Consider the following 26,228-nt stretch of genomic DNA (forward strand, 5'->3'; position numbering starts at 1 on the left):
CAATAACAGCAAGAGCATTTGCTCTTTCACAACCCATTCAAACCTGACAGAGTTATTTCTGGAATTGGTCTATTCATTAATGTAAATACAACACAAAATAACGTCACATCATGTTGGTTAAAGAAAAACGGAGGAGGAGACTCACATGTTCCTGTGCCAGACGCTGACGATGCAGAATGATGTCACTCTCGTTTGACCTTCGCTGACCTTCAAACTCTTTGCGTTCGACCTTCATGGTCTCGTAGAGCAGGCGGTTGATGATGGCCTCGTCACTGGCGGCCATGTTGATGATGCACATGCGATGCACGGGGAAGCTGTGCAGGCCGTCCCCTGAACACACAACATTCATCAAGTTAGTATTGTGGACATGCAACTATGAAAATCTTAAACAAATGGGGCTTTAAACTTCCCTTTGTTTCTCAGATCAGCGGGTGCAATGGCATAGTGGATAAGGCGCCGGCCTCCCAAGCGGAAGGTCGAAGGGTTCGAATTCCAGCTGCAAGGGTGGAGATTTTTCCAATCTCCCAGGTCAACTTATGTGCAGACCTGCTTGTGCCTTATCCCCCTTCATGTGTACACGCAAGCACAAGACCAAGTGCACACGGAAAAGATCCTGTAATCCATGTCAGAGTTCGGTGGGTTATATAAACACGAAAATAATAAGCGTGCTTCCTCCGAAAGCCGCGTATGGCTACCTACCATACTTTTCGGACTATAAGGCGCAATTTCTTTCCTCAACTTGAACCCCTGCGCCCTATTGACCGGTATCACCTTTTATATGGCTAAAGAAGAGTAAACATGAACCCACATCCCCATAGAAAGAAACCTAACACTCCCTCTCTTATGACACTGCACGTTTCTGCTACTACCACCCTGGACGAGTTTCCTCTCAGACATCAAAGAGACCGCCCCATAGGTTAAACTCGGTCACTGACCCCGGGTAAGAAGGTCAGTGTCTGTAAGCTGGGGCAGGCAGTGTTTCCTCTCAGACATCAAAGGAGACCTCATAGATAAAACAGAAGTTGAAATCTAGCTGAGTTATACAATGTACTGACCTTTGAGTAAGAGGGGGACTGTTGTGAAAAGCTAGGAACAGAAGTTGAAATCTAGCTGAGTTGCACAATGCACTGACCTTTGAGGAAGAGGGGGACTGTTGTGAAAAGCTAGGAACAGAAGTTGAAATCTAGCTGAGTTGTACTGACCTTTGAGGAAGAGGGGGACTGTGGAGGACAGGTAGAGGCAAAAGTTGGGGTGGAGGGTGAACTGCATGTCCCCCACCCTCACCACCTTGTTGCCGTCGTGGTCCACATAGAACTGTTTGAGCAGCAGGCCGCGGAACACTGTCCCCAGGGGGCGCCGCTCCAGGTGAGTCACCATCACCGACATACCTGAACACACAACATTGACAGTCACCATCACCGACATACCTGAACACACAACATTGACAGTCACCATCACCGACATACCTGAACACACAACATTGACAGTCACCATCACCGACATACCTGAACACACAACATTGACAGTCACCATCACCGACATACCTGAACACACAACATTGACAGTCACCATCACCGACATACCTGAACACACAACATTGACAGTCACCATCACCGATAGGGCGGGGATGTAGCTCAGTCGGTAGCGCGCTGGATTTGTATCCAGTTGGCCGCTGTCAGCGTCAGTTCGTCCCCACGTTCGGCGAGAGATTTATTTTTCAGAGTCAACTTTGTGTGCAGACTCTCCTCGGTGTCCAAACACCCCCGTGTGTACACGCAAGCACAAGACCAAGTACGCACGAAAAAGATCCTGTAATCCATGTCAGAGTTCGGTGGGTTATTGAAACACGAAAATACCCAGCATGCTTCCTCCGAAAGCGGCGTATGGCTGCCTAAATGGCGGGGTAAAAACGGTCATACACGTAAAAGCCGTGGGAGTTTCAGCCCACGAACAAACAAACAAACACGTGGACAGGAAGCACATGGCAAAATTTGTCTTCTCAAATGCAAGAGTACTCACTCTATCGGAACCCATGCAAAACCAACACAGTTACTTCTGGAATTCGTCTACTAACCACATATTTCTATTACTACCCCACCAGACAACTCACCATGCACGATGGCGCTGACGAGCTTGCTGTTGAGCGTGGGATGGTCGGCCTCTACGATCCACAGATTGGCATCAGGCCGCTCCATGGCCGAGTCTGCGTGCAGGCTCAGCGTGTCCCAGCTGTTGGTCACCGACGTCACCGGCCGCAGCTCGTCACTGTCACCCGTATGACGCGACAGCCACCCACTGGTGTCACAGAAAGTGAGGAAGAGTGTGTTACTGTAAGTTCAATGTATTCTTACACAAACAGCTTTATAATGATTTTAATGGTTTGCTGTTGTCAGTTTGTATGTTAGAGATCTGCATCTTGATTCCATAAACATCACCCAAAGAAACTTAATGTGGAACAGTGTGTTACTCTACGCTCAATATTACGTTACACAAACACCTTCTGCTGTTGGACTGTACAGTGGAACCCCCCTTTTAAGACATCCAAAAATCTGAGAAAATCAGGACTTAAAAATGGAGGTAAATTTACCAAGGTTATGAACAGAAAACCTGAAAAAGCCAGGCCTTAAAAGGGGGGAGGTATGAAATTGGGGGGTGGGGGGGGGGAAGGAGGGGTCTTGAAAGGGGGGTTCCAATGTATCTTTGTAGGTTAGAGATCTGTATCTTGATTCCATAGAAATCAGCCAAAGCAAGTTATCTCTTGTAATCTACACTGTAGGTCACACTTAAGTATTACATTTGAAGACTGCACGGCAATGTACCAACCCATCTTCTTATAACCACTATACTGTCCTCTGATCCTTTAAAAGAGACGAAAGTCCTTGCTGCTGCACACACAAAGCACCGAGTGGAATCACACACCTGGTCTGCGTGCGTGAACCAAAGGTGTACTCCGACTCGGCGATGGTGTACTCGGTGACATCAGAGAAGGTGAGGGCGGTGCCGCGACTGGGGGGAGGTTCTGGGGGGTCTCCACGGTCACTGTTCTCCGTCTGGATGAGCTTGTCGATGGGGATACCTGCACACACACAGGTCACCTGCCTTCAACACCTAGCATGGGCACGGTGTGCATAATGCCACACAGGGTGCACAGGTAACACATCTAACAAGGTAAGTTAAAGTAAGGTATCTCATATAATAATAATAATAATAATAAATAACTTTTCTATAGCGCGAGTCCCATCAATTGGCTCCAGGCGCTTTACAAATTCATTATAGAATAAACTAGCACAAATCAACAAGCATACAAAGCATACATTTAACTGAGACATAACACCAAGAACCCAAGCACTAAGCAAAACTTAGCGTACAATGTTAAAAGTACACACACACACACACACACACACACACACACACACACACACACACACACACACGCACGCACGCACGCGCACACACAAAGATACCATTGACAAAGAGACCATAAAGCACATACAGGGTAGAGAGTTCCAAAACAGAATAGAGTTGTGGAGTCTACTCAGGCTAAGCAAAGGCTTTACGAAACAGGTATGTTTTGAGTTGGGTTTTGAAGGAGGAAAGGCTGCTGGAATCACGGATAGAACTTGGAAGCGAGTTCCAGACGGTCGGAATCTGGTACCTAAAGGTTCTTTCACCAAAGGTCTTGGTCCTGGTTTTGGGGATGCGAAGGAGTTTTTCAGAGGAGGATCTGAGAGAACGGGATGGCTCGTAGATACTGAGGGAATGGGACAAATAGGGGGGGAGTGATTTCTCAAAACAGCGGTACCCTAACAGAGCGAGCTTGTACTCGATTCTGTACTTCATAGGAAGCCAGTGAAGGGTGGTAAGTAGGGGAGTGACATGGTCTTTCTTAGACTTCTGCAGAATGAGCCTTGCAGCACTGTTCTGGACTCTCTGTAAGCGATCAAGTTCTTCAGTGGGGAGGCCGGCAAGCAATGAGTTGCAGTAGTCAAGTCGACTCAGGATCAGAGAGGAGACAAGTTGAACAGTGGCTTGGAGTGTCAGGAATGATCTGACAGAGGAAATCTTGCGCAACTCAAAAAAGGCACATTTACAAACAAAACTAATGTGTTTTTGCATTGTCAGAGCAGAGTCCAGGTACACGCCTAGGTCCTTAACAGCGGTTTGGGAAACAATCTGAGTGTCGCCTATTGTCAGGGAAGTACAGTCAATCTGATTTAAAGCATGCCTTGAGCCTGACAGCATCACCTCAGTTTTTGAGTCATTCAGCTTGAGTTTATTGTCTATCATCCAGTCTTTAACTGACTCAATGCAGCGCTCAGTGTTTTTAACCACTTTTGGAAAATCACTGGGGGGAGCAGAATCCTCTATTTGGGTGTCGTCGGCATACTTGTGGTGTTCGCAGCCATGCCTCGAGATGACGTCAGATAGGTCCTGTGTATATAGTGTAAACAGAACCGGGCCTAGAACAGAGCCCTGAGGTACTCCATGCTTCAGGGGAACAGGGGATGATTCTTTTTGACCTATTTGTACTCTTTGAAAGCGTTCAGAGAGATATGACACGAACCACTGGAAGGCTTTGTCGGCAATTCCAAACGTGAACTGTAGTCTCTTTAGGAGGACGTCGTGGTCGATGGTGTCAAATGCCGCCGAGAGGTCCAAGAGTGCAAGCACAGACACTTCCTTGTTGTCAGCACTGGTCAGCAGCTTGTCAGTTACGTAAAGAAGAGCGGTTTCTGTGCTATGATTTTTCTTGTATGCGGACTGATGGACGTCCAAAAGATCATTACTCAGCAGATGTTCTTGGAGCTGCGCTAGCACACACTTTTCTAACAGCTTGGTCAGAAAGGGTAAGTTTGAAATGGGTCTATAGTTCTTTAAGCACTCCGTGTCAAGGCCTGGCTTTTTTAGAAGTGGTGTTATGACTGCCTCTTTAAACTGTGCAGGCACAGACCCAGACTGAAGAGAAAGGTTTAAGATTCTCGTTACAACAGGAACAAGGAAATCCAGGCAAGTTTTCATGAGTGACGTGGGAATGGGGTCAAGTGTGCAGGATTTTGGAGCACATTTTGAAATAAGTTCAAAAACAAACTTCTCAGAAACAGGGCTAAACCGTGTAAGGGGGGTCCCTGAAAATGCGGCGAAGGACATTTGTGTTTTGGATGAGTCGAGACCTTTGCGAATGTCAGAGATCTTCTGGTCAAAGAAATTGCTGAAAGTCTCGGGGAGTTCTGATGGGGGAATCAATTTAGGGAGGGCAGTGGCTTTCTTCTTCGCGAATAGCTCATCTGTTACAGAAAACAGAGCCTTGGTGTCTTTGCACTCAGCGAGGCGGGATGTATAGTATTCCTGCTTGGCACTGGTGTGGAGAGCTTTGATGTCGTCAAGCTGTTGACGATAAATCTGACGGTGAACTGTCAGGCCTGACGTTCTCCATAACCTCTCCCACTTGCGTACGAGCCGTTTGTGGTCCTTTATATCTTCGGACATCCATGGGGCTGAGGGACGATCAGTGACTTGCCTGGTGACAAGGGGGGCGTGGCTGTCCATCAGCTGACGTAGACAGGTGTTGAAGACCATCAAGAGGTCTGTGTCTGGCGTGTCGGCAGCAGTGGAGGCAGCAAACACCCTCACGTCTTCCCTGAACTTGTCCACGTTCATCTTCTTCAGGTTTCGTGACGTGACCGTTCTTACTGCAGGCTTGGGCTTCTGAATGCTGATGTTGAAGAAAAGAGCTGAGTGGTCGGATATCTGACAGTCTCTCACAGAAAATGAGCTTGTTGGATTGTCGGCCTCACGCACAACAAGCCAGTCAAGAGTGTGACCATCTGTATGTGTGGGTTCATTGATCAGCTGAACAAGACTATAGTCCTTCAGAAATGTCTTTACTCGGTTCACTGAACTGTTTGCCTGTGCGTCGAAGTGACAATTAAAATCACCAACAAACAAGTGTTTCTTTGTGTGGTACATTTCAAGAAGGTCTGGGAGTTCGTTCAAGAAATCCGTGTCTTTCAAACCGTTCTTTTTGCTGGGGGGAGGACGGTAGATGCATACAAAAAACAAAGATGACTGTTGATGGGAGTAGTGCATTTCAACAGCTTCGAAAGAGAGAAACTGTAGTCGCTTGAAAAACAGGTTGTTGGTAAGGTGAGTGGCGTGAATGATACATATCCCGCCCCCTCTTCTGTCCGTTCTAGGAAAGGACTGAGTCGTATGAGTGGAAGGGGTCATGTCTTTGATAGTAGCCTCATCACCTTTCTCGCACAGCCAAGACTCCGTGATAATTGCAAGATCAATGTGATCGTCAATAATTAGGTCACGAATGATGTGTGTTTTCGGCCTGCAGGAACGAGCATTTACATGGAAAGCGTTTATGCCAGGGTGGTTGTGAGAGTACGATGAAGGAACAATGGAAGAGGTATGCACTTGAACGAGGTTGCTTGTGATCACACCGCGAGTTGGGCGGTCAGACAGTGTTGGTGTGTCCACGACAGGGGAGATAACCACTGGAATAGTCTTACCTCGTTGTTTGCGGCGACCACCGCGGTACGGGCGACGTTTACCTTTTTTTCGCTGAAAAGGACAGGGTGGGGTGCGTAGAAGTTGTAAATCTGACAGATGTTGTGAAAATCCCGGGGACATATGCACAGGCTTTCCCTGTAAACACAGGAGTTCTGCTCGGCTGTACTTGACACAAGGACGCACAGCTGTAGTCACAACACTGTGCACCGGAGCGGTGCGCTTGTACTCTTGCTTAGTATCAGCCGTGTTGACGATAGCCGTGAGCGAATCCTCAGTTGACAGCAGTGTAGAGAGAAGGGATAGTCCGATCAGAAACATGGAGATATCTCTCCAGCCCAGCATCCAAAGATGCCAAAACTGGTACCACTCTGTAGGTCTCAACATGACGAAGACAAATATCACAACATAAAAAGCGATCAAGGTTAATTGACACTATAATTAACCAAAACACGCAGAGCACGTCACCTCAAGCCTGTTAGGCGATGGTGAACACTACTCTACATATAGTCCTGTGAGGTTAGTCATTGAAATTCCGACTGCTTTCTCACTGGGGAAAGCGAGGTGCCATACAATCCTGGAACAATGGACTTTCAACACGCTATAAAACCTTTACAAAACTGACTCTTAAATGGTCTGCACACTGTAGACTTGTTTCATCTGTTGTTGGATTGCTTTGGCTTGTGATTTCATGTTCAGCTTCTTGAAGTCTGAAGGTAACAACCAAAGGCTACGTAGCAAGCCCAAGCAACTGTAAAGGCTGTCTTTATTTGAGCACAAAGACGACTTTGCAAGTTTACAGAAATTTAGTGCCAAAGCTTCTTGCTGTCGGCTTTGTGAAGTAGACTTAGCCCAATAAATGAGAAAATAAAAAACAAGAAAGGTATCTGATTCTGAATTTTGGAACGTTGGCAGTCTATTTGTTTTTGGATTTCAATTAATGAGAGGCTTTAAGGCCGAGTCCCCTCTCTCACCTTCCTCCGCGACCTCTCCGGCCAGGTCCCTGGCGGTGAAGATGTTGCGCGATGCATGCAGCGCCTTGACCCACATCTCAGCCTGGTTGTCGGGGTCCAGCAGCAGGGGCCAGCAGTGGCGGCGGTTGTGGCAGCTGACCCGCATCAACAGCGCGTTCTGCACGGCGTGGAGGTCTGTTGGCAGGCCCCGCATCCGCCACTCGCTCAGCTCGTCAAAGTCAGACAGGATGTCCTGTGATAAACAGCATTAGGAGTTGGTCGCTAATTTCACAAAGGGACGTAAGCACTCGCAACAAGAGTAAGTAAGAGTTATGCACAACCAGTCTCCTTGCACCCGAGAGAATAAAAAGCATTGAAATGAACAAGCGATTTTCAACTCTTACGTCCCTTTGTTTCTTAGATCTTTTCGAATATAATGTGAGCAATGAGGCAAAAGAGGCGTGCCAACAGAATGCGTGCAGGAAGAGAGGGTGAATTAAGGTATGTCACAGTAGTAAAGAGCCCTACCTGCAGCGTGTACTGCGAGCGGGTGGGCAGCGGGCTGGCGTCCTCCTCGTCGTCTGAGTCGTCCAGGTCGGTGTTGGGCTGAATGCTCTCCATGGTGTCCGTCTTCTTCAGCTCAGACTTGTAGAACTTGCTCGTGTCGTAGATGGCCGGCATGTACTTGAACGTCCGCACCTGTAGGGTGGTCAGTGTAGCATGTGTTAAGATAGAACTGGTAGATTAGTGGCATTCACTGTGAGTAAGCCCACATACACAGACACATGCACCTACACACATTAACATAAACACCCACGCACCCACACACACGCCAACACCTACAATGGTTGACCCAATTCTTTTGAAATTGACCAGTTTCTTTTCCAATGAAATGTTCAAAAACTTGCTTTTATATGCTGATTCCTGCCTGACAACCCCTCCCCCATCCTCCTGTGAAGAGTGATGACAAGACAGACGTGACAGTGCCAACGATGGAATAAGAACACCAACTTGTGGGGTGTGTATATGATATCAGAATTTTGGATTTGATCATGAAAAAAGATAAAAAGATCAATGAAGAAGGATATTCCCTGACCGTAAGGAAACTAAAACTAAAAATACAAAGGCAAAAAAGTAAGGGTTGAAGCAGCCTGCATGCAACTGAGGTAAACAACATTTTTAAATTTAAAAAAAAAAAATCAACCTGTGGGGTGGACTGGAGGGTAGAGCTGACTTCGCTGCGCACTGTCTCCCCGCTGCGAGACGCTGCGTCACTGTGACCGTCCTCGCTGCCATGGCGACCGCCCTGAGCATTGCTCTCCATCAATAGCTCCAGGCATGCGATCATGGAGTATGGGTCCCGGTCGATGAATGCCTGAAGTCACATCACATAGTTATCACTGATCATCACTAGCACTGACAGAGTTTAGCCTGAAAGTGTAAAGGTCCTTGTTACACCCCCGGTATAGGGGTGTGTATAGGATTCGGTCGATGTGTTTGTTTGTTTGTTTGTTTGTGTGTTTGTGTTCGCATATAGATCTCAAGAATGAACGGACCGATCGTCACCAAACTTGGTGAACAGGTTCTATACATTCCTGAGACGGTCCTTACAAAAATTGGGACCAGTCAAACACACGGTTAGGGAGTTATTGGTGGATTAAGATTCTACAAGGACTTATAGAGGGACATATTAATGGTCAAAGGGAAATAACCTTCTCAGTTGGTGGCAGTGAGAATGGTTATTTCCCTTTGACCAACGGGGGTGTTTTTCCTACCTCGGAGGAATTTCTTGTCTTTATACTGTTTTCATGGATGTAAGTCTGTCCATATAGCCTCGTCTAGTCATGAAGTCACAAAGCTTGGCAGAGAAAGAAGGCAGAAAAGTCAGTGTTATGTTGTTGAACTATATCCAGCTTAGTTAGAACTGTCTGGCATGTTCACTGACACAAACATTCTTGTTCAGCCACCATGCACGCATGAAGTCTAACACTATTGATTAGTTTCACCTGCACCAAAACAATTTCAAAGTCTGTTTGATGCCTAACACTATACTTGACTGATTGAGACTTCTGGAACTTCTGTCTTAGCTATACAGTCAAGATCATCGTCAGTGCAAGCCTTAATGCCTAACAGACATTGTGGACTAAACTACTTCACACATCTTGATCAGAAACACAAAACTGAAAGGCTGGACTCACCTGAGCATGGAAGGTACCCTGTCGGCAGCGGTCCAGCCAATCGGTGATGAGCTCCAGGCGACACTTGTCATCAAGGGGACCGTGGTAGCAGACGCAGGCGGCGGTCACCAGGGCGTCACCGGGCGCGGCCAGGAGGTGTCGACGAGCTTTACGCAGCTCTGAGCGCCACAGGAAGTGTTGCATCGACATGTTTTCCATCAGGTTACTGGCCTGTGCAATCTTACGCTCCACCGCCTGGTATAACAATGAAAGAGAGCGATGTTAAAAAAATTGTAAAGAGAGCAGTGTTGGAAAATGTAAAGAGAGCAGTGTTGGAAAATTGTAAAGAGAGCAGTGTTGGAAAATTGTAAAGAGAGCAGTGTTGGAAAATTGTAAAGAGAGCAGTGTTGGAAAATGTAAAGAGAGCAGTGTTGGAAAATTGTAAAGAGAGCAGTGTTGGAAAATTGTAAAGAGAGCAGTGTTGGAAAATTGTAAAGAGAGCAGTGTTGGAAAATTGTAAAGAGAGCAGTGTTGGAAAATGTAAAGAGAGCAGTGTTGGAAAATTGTAAAGAGAGCAGTGTTGGAAAATTGTAAAGAGAGCAGTGTTGGAAAATTGTAAAGAGAGCAGTGTTGGAAAATTGAATATAGAGCGGTGTTGGAAAATTGTAAAGAGAGCAGTGTTGGAAAATTGTAAAGAGAGCAGTGTTGGAAAATTGAAAAGAGAGCGGTGTTGGAAAATTGTAAAGAGAGCAGTGTTGGAAAATTGTAAAGAGAGCAGTGTTGGAAAATTGTAAAGAGAGCGGTGTTGGAAAATTGTAAAGAGAGCGGTGTTGGAAAATTGTAAAGAGAGCAGTGTTGGAAAATGTAAAGAGAGCAGTGTTGGAAAATTGTAAAGAGAGCAGTGTTGGAAAATTGTAAAGAGAGCAGTGTTGGAAAATTGTAAAGAGAGCAGTGTTGGAAAATTGTAAAGAGAGGGGTGTTGCAAAATTGTAAAGAGAGCAGTGTTGGAAAATTGAATATAGAGCGGTGTTGGAAAATTGTAAAGAGGGCGGTGTTGGAAAATTGAATATAGAGCGGTGTTGGAAAATTGTAAAGAGAGCAGTGTTGGAAAATTGAATATAGAGCGGTGTTGGAAAATTGTAAAGAGAGCAGTGTTGGAAAATTGTAAAGAGAGCAGTGTTGGAAAATTGTAAAGAGAGCAGTGTTGCAAAATTGTAAAGAGAGCAGTGTTGGAAAATTGTAAAGAGAGCAGTGTTGGAAAATTGAATATAGAGCGGTGTTGGAAAATTGTAAAGAGAGCAGTGTTGGAAAATTGTAAAGAGAGCAGTGTTGGAAAATTGAATATAGAGCGGTGTTGGAAAATTGTAAAGAGAGCGGTGTTGGAAAATTGTAAAGAGAGCAGTGTTGCAACATTCAAAAGAGAGACGAGTTGGAACATTGAAAAGAGAGTGGTGTTAGAATATTGAAAAGAGAGCAGTGTTTGAGAATTGAAAAGAGAGCGGTGTTGAAAAAATGAAGAGAGTGGTGTTGAAAAATTAAAAAGAGAGTGGTATTGAAAATTGAAAAGAGAGCAGTGAAGAATATAACTTATTGGCTCCTTTCTTACGCTACAAAGTCTAGTAGAACATGGAGTAGGGTGACACAGTAGTCCCCCTTCCACGGCAGCTGCTCTGCACTGATGAAATTGTCTCCCTGCCTTGAGTGTGAGCCATTCATAGTAGCTCTACATTTCTTGTACATCGGTACACAGTACACCTGTGAGATATTGTGAACTGATTGTGATAGAATCTGGCTGCTGTTGTTACCTGGTATGTTCTTGCAAACCTTTCCGGCCACAGAGCAGTTTTTACAGGGCTATCTATTAAACCAGCCCAAACTCACTCCTGTTTGACTGGCTTTGCCTCCCAAGGTAATTCATTTGTGTTTCGTGCTCTTGGTATTATTCCCCCCCCCCCCCCCCCCTCCACTTACCTGTATCTGTTTCTTGATGTTTGTGCTGACCAATGGTGGTCCCCAGGCCGGACTTGATGCGGAGCGCCTCCACTCTCCCCCCCCCTGCCCCCTGTTCCCCCTCCACTGCCACCACCACTGACCTGTATCTGTTTCTCGATGGCCTTGGCCTCTCTGAGCGCCTCCTTGTGCTGACCGATGGTGGTCTCCAGGCCCGACTTGATGCGGTGCGCCTCCACTCGCAGCTGTCCCAGCTGGGCCTGGGCCTGTCGACATTGCATGTTGGTGTCATAGACAATGGTCGGAAATAACTCTGTCGCGTTTGTATGGGTTGTGAAGAAATAAGGAGGTTTTTTTTAATTTTCAGCGTAGCAAATTGTGTTTAACTGTAGCATTTTCTCAAATTTAATCCCCCATCCGCATTTATGCCATCTTGCACAAGAACTGACAATTTAAATAAAGTTTCATGAGAATGCAGGAACATAAAATGCCCATCAGAGTGGCTGCAGTGCCACTTTTCAGTGTAGACGATGTTTTATGACCCATTTTGTGACCGCTACACACAGTGAGAAGCAGAAATGAGTACCAGGACCCTCACAAAAAAGGGAATTGTTGCAAGCTGGTGATCATTTGCAATCTTTAGCTTGGCGTAGTAGCATATCAATTGCTCTTAGAGCGTAGCAGTTGGCAGCCCTGTGTTACCTACCCTGGTAAACTTGGTCTCTGCCTCCAGCAGACTCTTGAGGTGCGGCTGCATCTTGCGGTAGATGGAGGAGTACTGGTGGATGGCCTTGATCCACTCGCACATGGCTGCCGCCGGTTTGCTGGCGTTACGCATGACTTCCACCTGCAACATTCACACATTGTTTGACACTTAGTTTTACCGTAGCTTCACCAATAGTTTTACATCTGAAAAAACCCTTTAAATGACTGTTATGTTGGTGATATTTGCAGTTAAGTCGTTCATTTTAGGGATATTCATACTGCCCTCTATGGAATATCTGTGGCTCACCACAGTAGAGATGCTCTATACACTTATTCAACAAAAAGTTGACAAAGCTCTTTCTCAGTAGGAAATCATCATCAACACCCTTGTAACTCCTCAGGCGCCCCAGCCACTCTCTGTTAAGTGGTGTGCACATGGCAGACTTTGTACCAACTTTCCCCCAACTTTCAAACAATTTTAGTCGGCGCCAAGTCAAATCAAAATCGCTACCCATGTGAGCAGCGCAAACGCTCTAACTAGTTTTAAGCGTAGTTTTCACCAGACTTGAAGGCCAGTGCACCTATCAAAGCTACCTTGTAATACGTTAAGAGCAGTTTGCCCGGAGCTAACCAATCAGTAAGCGCAATAAGAAAAGTCTGTGCCCAAAGATGTGAACAGAATTTCACGTTCAACGTGGTCTTGTGTTACCTGGAACTGAGGGTTGTTGAGGTAGGTCTTGAGATCCTCAAAGATGTCGTTGGGGATGCGGTCCTTGTCGTAGAAGATGAGGTCCTCCAGGAAATGTTCGTTCATCATCATCGACCGTGCATCTTCCCATCTGAGATATCAAGCAGTAATAATAACCATGTGAGCACTTGTGTAAAAGCACAGGACAGAAATATGCAAGCATGTGCTTGCACACACACACACACACACACACACACACACACACACACACACACACACACACACACACACACACACACATGTGGGCACAGAGACACACACACTAACACTTTATAACATTTCTTTCTTGCACAAATGCAAATCTCACAGAACTATCCTTCAGAGTTCGATCATTCTTTCACAAACACAGGAGAGTCAAAATTCTAGTTTCTTCCCTAAATAATAGTTAGCAGTAACAAGAACAGAAATGAAACACTCACGTCTGAGGTTTGCCCATCATGAGGCAGAGGGCGTTACACAGCAGTACAACTTGTTCCGGGGGGGACGGATACGACTTGAGCTCCTCGATGTCGTTCCTGTTGAGAGCGTTGAGTGCACGCTGTGCTGCCTGGTACACTGGGTTCACCTGGTCACATGGGGATACAAGTCATGAGACCTACGTCACATTAACTAAATCCAAACCTGTCTATAACCACCACCGAAGGGACTGACCAAATTTGAAAAAAAATTGTGCCTGTCCCAACTCTTGTTCAGAAAATTCAGGTTTGAGTGTTGCTCGACCCATTCAAACAGACTAATAGTCAGGCGGTAAAAGCAGTGTAGAGTCAGTGAGTCACCTTATCAATTTCAGGAAATTCAGGTTTGGGTGTTGATAGACTCATTCAAATAGACAAACAGTCAGGTGATAAAAGAAATGTACATCAGGTTTCAGTAGGAGTCACCTTATCAAACTCGGACTGTGCAGACTTCCTCAGCCTGTCCAGCGGTCCCTGCAGCTCTGCAATGTTCTCCTCCTGTACCTTGCACTTGTCCAGCGCCTGCAACAACACACACAGGTAAATATAGGTGTATGCAACAGGTACACACTCAGGTAAATACAGGTGTATTTGTGACAGGTTCTGCAATGTTCTCCTCCTATACCTTGCACTTGTTCAGCGCCTGTAACAACAAGACACAGGTCAATACAGGTGCCTGTGACATGGACACCTAACCCTCTCTCCCTCTCCCTCCCTGTCTCTCTGCCTATTCCTCTCTTGAGTCCTTGTTAAGGAGGATACATGCAGACTCTCAATCTCTATCTTTTCTTGTTTGTTTATCTGTCTGTCTATGTGTCTGTTTGCCTTTCTGTGTGTGTGTGTGTGTGTGTGTGTGTGTGTGTGTGTGTGTGTGTGTGTGTGTGTGTGTGTGTGTATATCCGTCTGTCTGTCCATCAATCCATCCATCCATCTGTCTGTCAGTAAAAGCAAGCAGGTACCTGGATGTAGTCGTGTTTCTGCTGCTCCACAAACTCGACGAGTGTGCGCACGTTGTCGGTGGCGGCCTTGTGTCTGGGGGTCAGGTGGGACACCTCTCGCCGGTACTCCTCGATGCTGCCGAACGCCTCGTCGATCTTGCCCAATGCCTGCTCATACTTGATGGACTTCACCTGAGTGGGACATAACCACCACAGCACATGTCAATCATGTTCCAAAATCGCTATATCTTTTCTTCTTTTTCTTCTTCGTTCATGGGCTGAAAATCCCATGACACTCGTGGGTTTTTTTTTTCTTCTCCCGATTTAAAAATGCTGTTTTCCCCAGACCAACTGCTCAATTTAATAAAATTTTCCTGCAGTGTGACTTTAAAGTAAGGCATCAAACTCAAAGTTAGAACTCACATCCCTTTGGATTCAGTTGCCCCTTAAAACATTTGTTCAGAGATGAAGCGCTCAGTTTACTTTCACCCTGACCTTGCCCTTACCTTCTCCACCTTGCCGATGTACGCTGCCACCCCCCTGAAGATGTGGACGAACTCGAGGAAGGTGAGCGGGGAGTAGAATCGCAGCGGTTCTTTCTGGTGACAGTATTGCCTCTCCACGGCCGCCTTGGCCGACAGGTGAACGTACGCCATGGCGTCGCTCGCCATCTTGATCTGCTCCGTGCGACGCGCCGGGTTCCACGGGATCTTCACCTGCACATACATCACAAAAATATAAGAGAAAAAATATTTCACTAGCTGTTACTGGATTCTAAGTTGCTTCTGCATATCATTCTGAACTCCAATGTTTGGTTCAAATGAGCGTCCCAAACATAAAAACCTTACCACTGTCCGATTCATTCCCTGGCTGGCTGTGTGCACGCATGTAAAGCTCCTCTTTTGCTACAGGTAGGGGCGGGGATGTAGCTCAGTCGGTAGCGCGCTGGATTTGTATCCAGTTGGCCGCTGTCAGCGTGAGTTCGTCCCCACGTTCGGCGAGAGATTTATTTCTCAGAGTCAACTTTGTGTGCAGACTCTCCTCGGTGTCCGAACACCCCCGTGTGTACACGCAAGCACAAGACCAAGTGCGCACGAAAAAGATCCTGTAATCCATGTCAGAGTTCGGTGGGTTATAGCAACATGAAAATACCCAGCATGCTTCCCCCGAAAGCGGCGTATGGCTGCCTAAATGGCGGGGTAAAAACGGTCATACACGTAAAATTCCACTCGTGCAAAAAACATGTAGTGTACGTGGGAGTTTCAGCCCACGAACGAAGAAGAAGAAGAAGAAGCTACAGGTAGGAACCCAATTCTTTGCTTTGACCGCATGTACCTCACTTCCAAGCTGCACACCAAATGTCAGCTCAATCAACCCATAAACACAAGAGATCTAAGTGTGGATCGAAGGACAGACAAACAAACCAACAGACAGAGTGAAACCTAAATACTAAAACCTCCCTTATACACAATCTCAATTTGATGAAAGGCCTCCTCTATAAAATTGGCCCATGGTCCCTTTTTTCACACGGCATAAATAAATCCCTGCGCCTTGAATATGTGCGCGATATAAATTGCATAAAATAAAAATTAAAAAAAATTAAAAATAAATCCCTGCGCTTAGAACTGTACCCACGGAATACGCGCGATATAAGCCTCATATTGATTGATTGATTTTTTCATCTTTTCCCCCATGGCAATCATTGCTCTCTATTCCAAAATTTGTCCCCCCCGCCCCCCCCCCCCCCCCCCAGCCTCCTCCGCACGAAGCCAGTCTTCCAGCCCTTTATTCACAACATGACTCCGCTCATAACCCGCTACAACTATTTAAAAATACATCTTGCCCAATCAGTCTTAGTCATGAAGCAAAATACAACTTCCAAAACTTTCCTTCTTACACAGTCACAGAGCTTACACATTAATTACATGTATCTGCCCTTTGAGCGGCTTCACTAATGTTTCAATGGATAGTAACTTAATTTCAGCAAACCAGAGTGAAACCACCCCATTTAAGACCTCCTAAAATCTGAGAAAACAAGTTCCTAAATGGAGGTACATTTAGACATTATGAATAGAAGGTCTGAAAAAATCATGTCTTAACTCATTGTCTCCCAGGTACGGATATATCCGTACCCACTCATATGGTTCTATCTGACCAGGTACGAATATATCCGCTCAGATAGTTAGCTTCAGTCGCTTACTGTAACGTCGATCTAACGCCTGCATTCCAGCGTGTTGATACACAGTTTCTACACAGTTACTACAATTCTGAGTGACCTGCTGCAGCACAGCTGGTCTCGGCCAAAATAACTTGGTCAACATAGGTGGGGTAGAATGTAAGGCTTCTTTTTAAGCCTACTGTCTATATGATACTTACCGAGACAGTACTATTCTTGCACATTATCTATTATAGGCCGAAAAAATTGGACAAAACGCTGAGTGGGTACAATTATCTCCCATAACCATGCGCCACCGTGGATCCCAAGCACTGTCCGAGTGCTTCCCCCTTACAGGATGTAGGTGGCGCGTCCTCTTTCTTTATGAGCTGCAGACCCTCAAAAAGCCCATAACATATCAAGAGGGGAGGCGGGAGGGAAACTCTAATAGTACTGTCTCGGTAAGTATCATATAGACAGTAGGCTTAAAAAGAAGCCTTACAGTCAATATAACACTTACCTCGACAGTACTATTCTTGCACAGAATACCAGAGTGGTGTGAGGGTGATATGTAGAGTATTAAACTCCTTAATCAAAATCACTTAAATCCAAGGATTAAGATACCCAGGCAATTTTCGAACAGTACTACCGTAAAAGAAAATATACCCAAGAAACATACCTTAGACTGACGTGACCATGCTAGCAACCACTGCTGTGTGGTGAACTCAATGTCAAAGTCCAGGCCACTCAAAGCTTGAATACCACTGAGTCTACGGCAAGTGGCTAAAGCGATGAGGAACAATTAGTCTTAAAAATCAGCAACTTGATACTGATGCCTGCCAGGGGTTCAAACTCATTGCTACGCAGGAGTTTGAGGACCAGAAAGACATCCCCCTTGGGAAATGAAACCCGAGGTTTAGACACCGCTGCATTGCTAATACCCGAAAGGACATTAGCGATGAGGGAGGACCTGATCAAGTGTTCAGTTCTGCGACCAGTAGCGGCCGCAATCGTGGAAGCGATGGCAGATCTGTATCCAAGAAGAGTCTTAGAAGAAAGACTCTTCTTTTGATACACTTCCACCAGGAAGTTGGCCAAGTCCTGTGTTGAGGGATAAAGCGGCTTTATCCCCTTGGACAAGGCGAAGGTGGCCCAAGCTCTCCAGCGTAAGTCGTAGAGCTGATTAGTTGATCGCCTCTTAGCGTTCAAGGAAAACTCTACTGAACTCTTGTGCAATCCTAGTGCAAGCAGTTTGGAGCGCACAAGAGCCATGCGGTCAAGCACAGACTCTCTGGACGTGGATGAGGGAGGCATGATCGAGGCTGGAGCAGACCTCCCCCGTCCAGATCCAGAGGTAGAGGGTCTACGTGGGTGAGACCGCGAAGATCTGGAAACCACGGAGCTGTTGGCCAGTAAGGCGCGACCAAAATCAGTCTTGGTCGTTCCTGCAGATATTTTGCCAGCACCCTCGGAATCAGAGATGTCGGGGGATAGGCGTAAGCATCGAGGAGCCTCCACAAGAGAGTGAATGCGTCCAAGTGGAACGCATTCATGTCTCGAAAGGGGCTGACGTACCTGGGAAGCCGAGCGCTGAATCGAGTTACGAACAGATCGATCAGAGGACGGTCCCACCTTGCCCACAGACGCTGTAGAACGTTGTGAGCGATGGTCCATTCTGTGGAGAGAACCTGATCGCCCCGACTGAGAATGTCGGCCAGGGCGTTCAGTTTCCCCGGAACGAACTGGACTGACATCCGGACCTGATTGGTCTGGCACCAGAGCAGAATCTCCTCCGCCAACAGGGAGAGGGACCGAGAATTGGTGCCCCCCTGGTGGCGAAGGTAAGCTAAGCATGTGGTGTTGTTGTCCCCGTTGAAAATCAGAGGGGCCAAGGACAGGCCGAATGGGAGGGCCCGAAACTCGAACACCGTGCCCTCCCAAACGAACCGGAGCAGATGTCGGTACCCCGGGGCCACCAGGATGTGGAAGTAAGCATCCTGGAGGTCCCAGACATGGCCCAATCGTTTGGCCGGATGGCCAACCGGACCGACGAAGGGGTTTCCATCTTGAACTTGCACCTGTGAAGGTACAAGTTCAAGGTGGAGAGGTCCAACACCGGCCTGAACCGGCCGTCCTTTTTGGGGACGGTGAACAGGCGGGAGCAGAACCCCAGAGAAGGCTGAGAAAGGGGGTAGACCGCCTTCTTCTCGACCAACGAGTTCACCTCGTCCTGAAGAGCCTGCCATCTGGCAGGCTCTCGAGGAGGGGGGAACGTCCAAGGTAGAGCGGACAATGGAGGTTGTGACGACAGCGGTAGAGAAAACCCCGACCACACCACCCTCAAGAAAAACTGGTTGGAGACCAGTCTGCCCCACATGCCGCGGGCCCGAAAAAAGGGAACCGACGGACGAAAGAGGGGCAACTTGAGGGGGCGTCAACGTAGGGCCGGGACTCACTGAAAATTCTGCTGGCGGGCAGGCGCAGGCTTGCGACCACCCCCCCTGGTGGTGCTGCTTCCCCTTACCTGTCTGAGCACCCTTCGTCTTGCTTGGGAACGCAACAGGCGCCTAAGAGGAGGAAGAAGGAGGCAGTGAAACTGGCTTCTTCTTCTTCTTCTGAGGCTGGGAGCTGGAGGTGACTGTAGCACTTCTCTTACTCCCCGCCGCCGTCGCCGAAGCAGCGAGGCCAACCATCAGAGAATCAGTGTTCCTCTGGCGTGTGGACTCCACCACAGAACGAACAGTGTCCGGATGAAAGAGGGAAGAAGGCTGAGGAAACGTGTTCCTCAGACTCTTCCTCATATCCGGAGGCACTATAGAAGTAGGCAGAAAATGATCACGGAACAGGGCCAATAAAGTGGACCCGTGTTCCAATGGCCAATTCTGCCGCAGACGTCACGCACGATCGCACGGCATGCAAAGCCCGATCCACTCGAACCGTGTCAAGGACCCGAGTGGAATCGGACTCTGCCCGATCGGGAGGGTCCAACAGTGTGGACAGCGTGCTCATCCATGTCAAGGCCTGTGATTGGGCCTCGACTGTGGAAGAAACGGTGGCCTCAAGATTGTGGAACGAAGCAGAGCTCAGTTCCACCTTCTTGACCGAAGGCACCTCCCCAACGAACACATCACCGTCAGCCCCACCCTAAACACTCGAAGTCTGGAAAGGGAGAGTTCGAGAGTCAAAGGGAAAAGGGAGGGACGAAACAGATTGGACACGAGGAAACAGTGGAGGTGCGCCTCCCGAAGGAAAGCATGGCACTGAACCCGCGTCCTCCCGAGGAACATAGGTCGCGTTTGCACGTGAATCTGTACTCCTCAGGCGATGTGCTGCCGCTTCCACCGTGGCACTTAGACTAGGGTGGAACGCGAATTGCCGGCGGCCGGATCGTTCATAAAACGAGCCGCCGGCAGACGCGGCGTGAGCCTCCCGCGCCCGGGCCGAAGCGGACTCAAAGGACGAGAGGGCGTCTCAGGGAAGGACGTCCTGAAACTGTTCAAACGTCCTTCTAGCTGTGCGAGGACGAGCCTCCTGCCTCTCGTCCTCAGACCCCGGGTCCACGTCCTGTGTGTCAACACTAGACGACAGACGCTTAAGAGAGGCATCCGTGACGTCAAGACGCCGCGTGATGTCTGTCATGTACTGTTGGAAAGTACGAAGCATAGCTTCGGAAGTTCCATCAGAAACCGGCAAGGGTAGAGGTTCAGTGTTAACCTCAGGGCGACCCTGATCCTCCTCCCTATCGTCCTCCGACTCACTCTCCTCTTCACTTCCCGACAACTCCTCAAAAGCAGGAGTGTAGGGAGCTTGAGGGGGAAGAGCCGAAAGCGATGAAGCAGGCTGTGAAGAAACGCCCACAGAAGCAAGAGGCCGCGAAGACCCCTGCCCCAAAGACGAAACGTCTCCAGCAGCCGAAGGGGGAGAAAAACAACAACCCTGCGACTGTTGGGTCAGCCCAGCCAACGAACCCCCGCCATTTATAGACTGAACAGGAACCCATCGGGTCTGATCAGAAAAGAAATGGTCCGGTCCGGTCGGGGGTGCCGATCCGGTCCGGTAGGGTGGTCCGGTCCGGTGCCGTACCATCCGGAGGTCCCGTTCAGCACCGAACCATCGTACCCACAGAAGTGTTCGGGTGGTTAGGTCCGGACGTGGACATACCGTACCATCCGGACCCGTAGGTCCGGTGGTCCGGTATGGTCCGGTTCGGTGCCAGACCATCCAGACCAACAGAGGTGGTCGGGTGGTCCCGCACCGGACCATCCGGACCCGTAGGTCCGGACCCGTAGGTCCGGTACCATCCGGAGGTCCTGTTCGGCACCGAACCATCCGTACGCACAGAAGTGTTCGGGTGGTTCGGTCCGGGCGTGGACGTACCGTACCATCCGGACCCGTAGGTCCGGTTCGGTGCCAGACCATACGGACCAACAGAGGTGGTCGGGTGGTCCGGACCGGTCCGGTAGGGTGGTCCGGTCCGGTGTTCCGGTCCGGTCCCGTACCATCCGGAGGTCCCGTTCGGTACCGAACCATCCGTACCCACAGAAGTGTTCGGGTGGCTCGGTCCGGACGTGGACACACCGTACCATCCGGACCCGTAAGTCCGGTATGGTCCGGTTCGGTGCCAGACCATCCGGACCAACAGAGGTGGTCGGGTGGTCCGGTCCGGACCGGACCACCGGTCCAGCACCGGACCATCCGGACCCGTAGGTCCGGTCCGGTCCCGCACCATCCGGAGGTCCCGTTCGGCACCGAACCACCCGTACCCACAGAAGTGTTCGGGTGGCTCGGTCCGGACGTGGACATACCGTACCATCCGGACCCGTAGGTCCGGTTCGGTGCCAGACCATCCGGACCAACAGAGGTGGTCGGGTGGTCCGGACCGATCCGGTAGGGTGGTCCGGTGTTCCGGTCCTGTGGTCCGGTCCCATACCATCCGGAGGTCCCGTACGGCACCGAACCATCCGTACCCACTGAAGTGTTCGGTCCGGACGTGGACCTACCGTACCATCCGGACCCGTAGGTCCGGTGGTCCGGTATGGTCCGGTTCGGTGACAGACCATCCGGACCAACAGAGGTGGTCGGGTGGTCCGGTACCGGACCATCCGAACCCGTAGATTCGGTCCGGTCCCGTACCATCCGGAGGTCCCGTTCGGTACCGAACCATCCGTACCCACAGAAGTGTTCGGGTGGCTCGGTCCGGACGTGGACATACCGTACCATCCGGACCCGTAGGTCCGGCATGGTCCGGTTTGGTGCCAGACCACCCGGACCAACAGAGGTGGTCGAGTGGTCCGGTCCCGACCGGACCACTGGTCCGGTACCGTACCCTCCGGACCCGTAGGTCCGGTGTGTTCCGGTTCGGTGCCAGACCACCCAGACCAACAGAGGTGGTCGGGTGGTCCGGTCCCGACCGAACCACTGGTCCCGTACCGTACCATCCAGACCCGTAGGTCCGGGGGGTCCGGCAAGGGCCAGAGGTACTGTCCCGCACCGGACCCTAAGGTCCGGTACGGTCCCGTACCATGGGTCCCGTCCGGACCAAACCCGGAGGTCAAGTCCAGTCGGGACCCGTGGGTCCGGTTCGATCCCGACCCGTAAGCCTGGAACGTTCCGGACCCTTGGTCCGGACCATCCGTCACCCGAACACCAGACGCTAAGGAATGGCGTGGGGTCAAGACGGTCCGGTCGGAGGTGTCGGTCTGAGCAACAGAAACAATGTTCCCGTCGCCCTGACCATTCGACAGAAGTACCACGTTCTGTCGAACACCTCCACGTCCAGTAACTAGTCGGCCGGAGCGTTTCAAGAGGGACAGCCACCAGTCACACGGACGTCAGAGGGAACCGTAGTAGCAGTGGTCGTAGGCACGAAGCCTGAAACCCCTGCCCCCACAGGACCGCCCTGAACGGGGTCAATTCGCATCCCAACCCCAGCGGGGAGGGAATTCAGAGACCCCGTCATCCCCTCCGATCTCCCCCCCCAGGAGGCCGAAACTACTGTCAAAACAGCAGCAGACGACCCAGCGAGGGAGTTCAGAGGAGGACCCGTGTCCCTCCTGGCTTCCACAGCGGTGGAAACCGAGGAGGGCACAGGAGAGGCACCGGAAAAGGAAGATTTTAATGCCAACTGCACCCGGTGTTCCCAGGCGGTCACCCATCCAAGTACTAACCGGGCCCGACGTTGCTTAACTTCGGTGGTCGGACGAGAACCGGTGTTTTCAACGTGGTATGGCCGTTGGCTGTCAAAACCTGAGTCTCTCCAGTAGCCCCTAGATCGGATTCACCAACCCCCAAAGAGGGTTGGGAATCGACCTGCCCCCGGATACGAGCCAGGGGAGAGAAGGAAACCTTCCCCCCAGGCTTGAAACCGGGAGGAGCTGAAGCCTGAGACTGAGGGCCGGACAACGGCGTCGAAGGGGGGGAAGCCTGTTCCACTGAAGGAGAAGGAGAAAGAAGCTTTTTCTTTCCCCTCGACCTTCCCCGAACCTTCGACGGCGCAGCCCCGCCCGAAGTCTCAGGCTCAAGCCCAGCCTGTTTGAGCAAGCTCGCATTGAGCTTGCTCAAACAGGCTTTCTCCGCCCTCCCTCGCCGCAAACGCAAAGCGTTTGGGGAGGGAGAGTCGGAGCGCCGAAAGATCCCCTTCTCCGTGCGTAAAACATGACGCTGGGCGCCCGGAGAAGGGTTGCCCCCGGCAGACTCTGGTTCCGTAGAACCAGAGCCCAAAACAGGACGAGACATCCTACCTCGCCCTGTACGTACCCTTAAAGACCGAGAATTAACAAAATTCAAAGAAAATTTAGGTCAATACTCAAGTGAATGCGGCGAAACGAGAAGCAGACGACCGGTCACCACGAAGTAGGACGGGAGGCACGCCGAGTCCGCCACACAAAAACGGAGGCACAAGTTGAAGGAAACACAACGTAGCCTCAAGCCAGAAGTGGAATAACACACAATAATCCAACAGGTGATAGTCCACACAGAAAAGGAGCCTCTTAGTCCAAAATAATCCGGGAGCGTAGCAGAAACACAGCCGGTCTGACACGCGCGAAAAAAGAAAGAGGACGCGCCACCTACATCCTGTAAGGGGGAAGCACTCGGACAGTGCTTGGGATCCACGGTGGCGCATGGTTATGGGAGATAATTGTACCCACTCAGCGTTTTGTCCAATTTTTTCGGCCTATAATAGATAATGTGCAAGAATAGTACTGTCGAGGTAAGTGTTATATTGACAGGGTTAAAAGAGGGGTTCCACTGTATTCCTGTGATGCAAGCGGGTAACTGACCGGAGACTTGTGGTCCTCCAGCCATGCGCGCGCCACACTGGAGAAAGCGTTGAAGCCCCACGGCTGGTAGAGGTCAATGCTGAACGCGTTCTTCACCAGGCCTGGGCAGCGTCGCACTTTGTCGTGCAGCGACCGGAAGTCTGACGAGTAGCTGTTGCCTGCACGTGCAACACAGGAGCAAAGATATAAACACTGTCGTGAATCAACCATGTCCAATCAACAATGTAATGCCAAAACACTTCACAAAACAAAAAAAACAAAAAACACATAGTTAGGACGTAAACACTGTCATGAACCAACCACCAATGAACAATGTCATGCCAAAAACATTCACATAAAAAAAACCATCAAACAAGAAATGGCAGCATCACTGCATCTCAACACTCATTATTCCGGGAATTCACCCATCTGCCACAATCATTTCCTACCAGCTAGACTGTTTTACTGCCAAAATCTGTCACAATCTTATCTTTTCTTCATCTTCACTCATGAGCTGAAACTCTTCTTTTTACATTTAGTCAAGTTTTGACTAAATGTTTTAACATAGAGGGAGAATCAAGATGAGGGTCGTGTGTATGTGTGTGTGTGTGTGTGTGTAGAGCGATACAGACTAAACTACTGGACCGATCTTTATGAAATTTTACATGAGAGTTCCTGGGAATGATATCCCGGACGTTTTTTTGTTTGTTTGATAAATGTCTTTGATGACGTCATATCCGGCTTTTTGTAAAAGTTGAGGCGGCACTGTCACACTCTCTTTTTTCAATCAAATTGATTGAAATTTTGGCAAAGCAATCTTCGACGAAGGCCGGACTTTGGTATTGCATTTCAGCTTGGTGGTTTAAAAAATAATTGATGAATTTGGTCAAGAATAGAGATACAGAAAAGCGTGTTATCCTGCTCAGCGCGACCATTACCGCACTATTCTGGCTTGTCGATTTCACTGCCTTTGCCACGAGCGATGGACTGACGAAACTACGAGTACCGTAAAAGTCGACCTATAAGCCGCGACTTTTTTTTCCTAAATGGACCCCTGCGGCTTATAAGGCGGTGCGGCTTATGAATGACTTTTTCTGAATCAGTGGCGTGTATCCGACTTCGCTCAGTGACCTAGTTTCCGGAAGTTGGATCGCCGCTGTGTAATGGCCTTGAATCAGCTGTGTTTACCTCAATTCACTCACTCACCTTCTTTCCGAAAGTTTGAAGCATGACAATAACTTACACTCACACAGTAATGGGTTGGCATACACCGGTTTTGATCGATCACTTTGCATTGCTACTACAGAGAACAGCAACACGCACATCTCCTAAAACAAAGCAACGTACAACCACGATGCCGAAAACACGGAGGCAGGCCTATGATGCAGCCTACAAACTTGCAGCCATAGACTTGGCTGTTGAAAAAGGCAATCGCGCTGCTGCTCAACAAATCGGCGTCAATGAAAGCATGATTAGGCGTTGGCGAAAGCAACGAGGCGAACTTGTGAAATGCAAGAAATCCACAAAAGCATTCCGTGGTTGCAAGGCACGCTGGCCACAATTAGAAAACGAAATGGAGGACTGGGTCAACACACAACGTGAGGATGGTCGCGGTGTTTCAACTGTTCAGCTTCGTCTGAAAGCACGCACCATTGCAACACGTCTGAAGATAGACGACTTCAAAGGCGGTCAATCTTGGTGTTGCCGATTTTTGAGGCGCAAAGGTCTGTCACTGCGTGCACGTACAACTTTGTGCCAACAGCTGCCGCCAGACTTCCAGGAGAAAATGATGTCATTTCGAAACTACGCACAAGAGCAGGTAGCTGAGAATCTGATTGGCCCACAGAACATCATAAATATGGATGAGGTTCCGTTGACCTTCCATTGACACGCACAGAAAACAAAAAGGGCGAGTCTTCTGTGGCACTGAAAACAACGGGACATGAAAAAACACACTTCACCTGTGTTTTGTCGTGCATGGCTTCGGATGAAAAGCTTCCGCCGATGGTGATTTTCAAGCGAATCACAATGCTGAAAGAAAAGTTTCCGAAGGGGATCGTCGTGCAGGTTAACAAGAAGGGGTGGATGGATGAGAAGATGATGGACACCTGGCTGACAGAATGCTATGGGAAAAGGCCAGGGGGTTTCTTCCGTCGCACTAAAGCTCTGTTAGTCATGGACAGCATGCGTGCACACATCACTGAGAAGGTCAAAAAGTCAGTCACTGCCACCAACTCCATCATCGCTATCATCCCGGGTGGCACAACAAAGTACCTGCAACCCCTCGATATCAGTGTGAACCGGCCCTTCAAAGTGGTGATGAGGGATGAGTGGGAGAGGTGGATGGTGGATGGCGAGAAATCATTCACAAA

At 49.1% G+C, this 26,228-nt stretch overlaps 1 protein-coding gene and 1 non-coding gene across 7 annotated transcripts in view; both read right to left on the bottom strand.

Moving 5' to 3' along the window:
- The window catches only part of LOC138982022 (dynein heavy chain domain-containing protein 1-like), a 179,827-nt gene that overhangs the window by 46,913 nt on the left and 106,686 nt on the right, over positions 1 to 26,228 (bottom strand). For all 6 annotated transcript variants that reach the window (XM_070355231.1, XM_070355232.1, XM_070355233.1 and 3 more), the window contains 16 exons: positions 23,878 to 24,035; positions 14,949 to 15,158; positions 14,464 to 14,634; positions 13,931 to 14,026; positions 13,469 to 13,614; positions 13,011 to 13,140; positions 12,303 to 12,443; positions 11,740 to 11,862; positions 9,668 to 9,901; positions 8,674 to 8,844; positions 7,998 to 8,168; positions 7,491 to 7,722; positions 2,920 to 3,076; positions 2,111 to 2,295; positions 1,203 to 1,388; positions 146 to 330 (listed from right to left, as the gene is read on the bottom strand). In XM_070355231.1, coding sequence (XP_070211332.1) covers positions 146 to 330; positions 1,203 to 1,388; positions 2,111 to 2,295; positions 2,920 to 3,076; positions 7,491 to 7,722; positions 7,998 to 8,168; positions 8,674 to 8,844; positions 9,668 to 9,901; positions 11,740 to 11,862; positions 12,303 to 12,443; positions 13,011 to 13,140; positions 13,469 to 13,614; positions 13,931 to 14,026; positions 14,464 to 14,634; positions 14,949 to 15,158; positions 23,878 to 24,035 — 2,696 coding nt within the window. The remainder of the gene's footprint in view (positions 1 to 145; positions 331 to 1,202; positions 1,389 to 2,110; positions 2,296 to 2,919; positions 3,077 to 7,490; positions 7,723 to 7,997; positions 8,169 to 8,673; positions 8,845 to 9,667; positions 9,902 to 11,739; positions 11,863 to 12,302; positions 12,444 to 13,010; positions 13,141 to 13,468; positions 13,615 to 13,930; positions 14,027 to 14,463; positions 14,635 to 14,948; positions 15,159 to 23,877; positions 24,036 to 26,228) is intronic.
- On the bottom strand, positions 22,716 to 22,834 carry LOC138983407 (5S ribosomal RNA). The gene has a single exon (XR_011461143.1). It is a non-coding gene; the product is annotated as a 5S ribosomal RNA (ribosomal RNA).

The sequence above is a fragment of the Littorina saxatilis genome, linkage group LG12 (assembly GCF_037325665.1).
Source record: "Littorina saxatilis isolate snail1 linkage group LG12, US_GU_Lsax_2.0, whole genome shotgun sequence".
NCBI lineage: Eukaryota > Metazoa > Mollusca > Gastropoda > Littorinimorpha > Littorinidae > Littorina > Littorina saxatilis.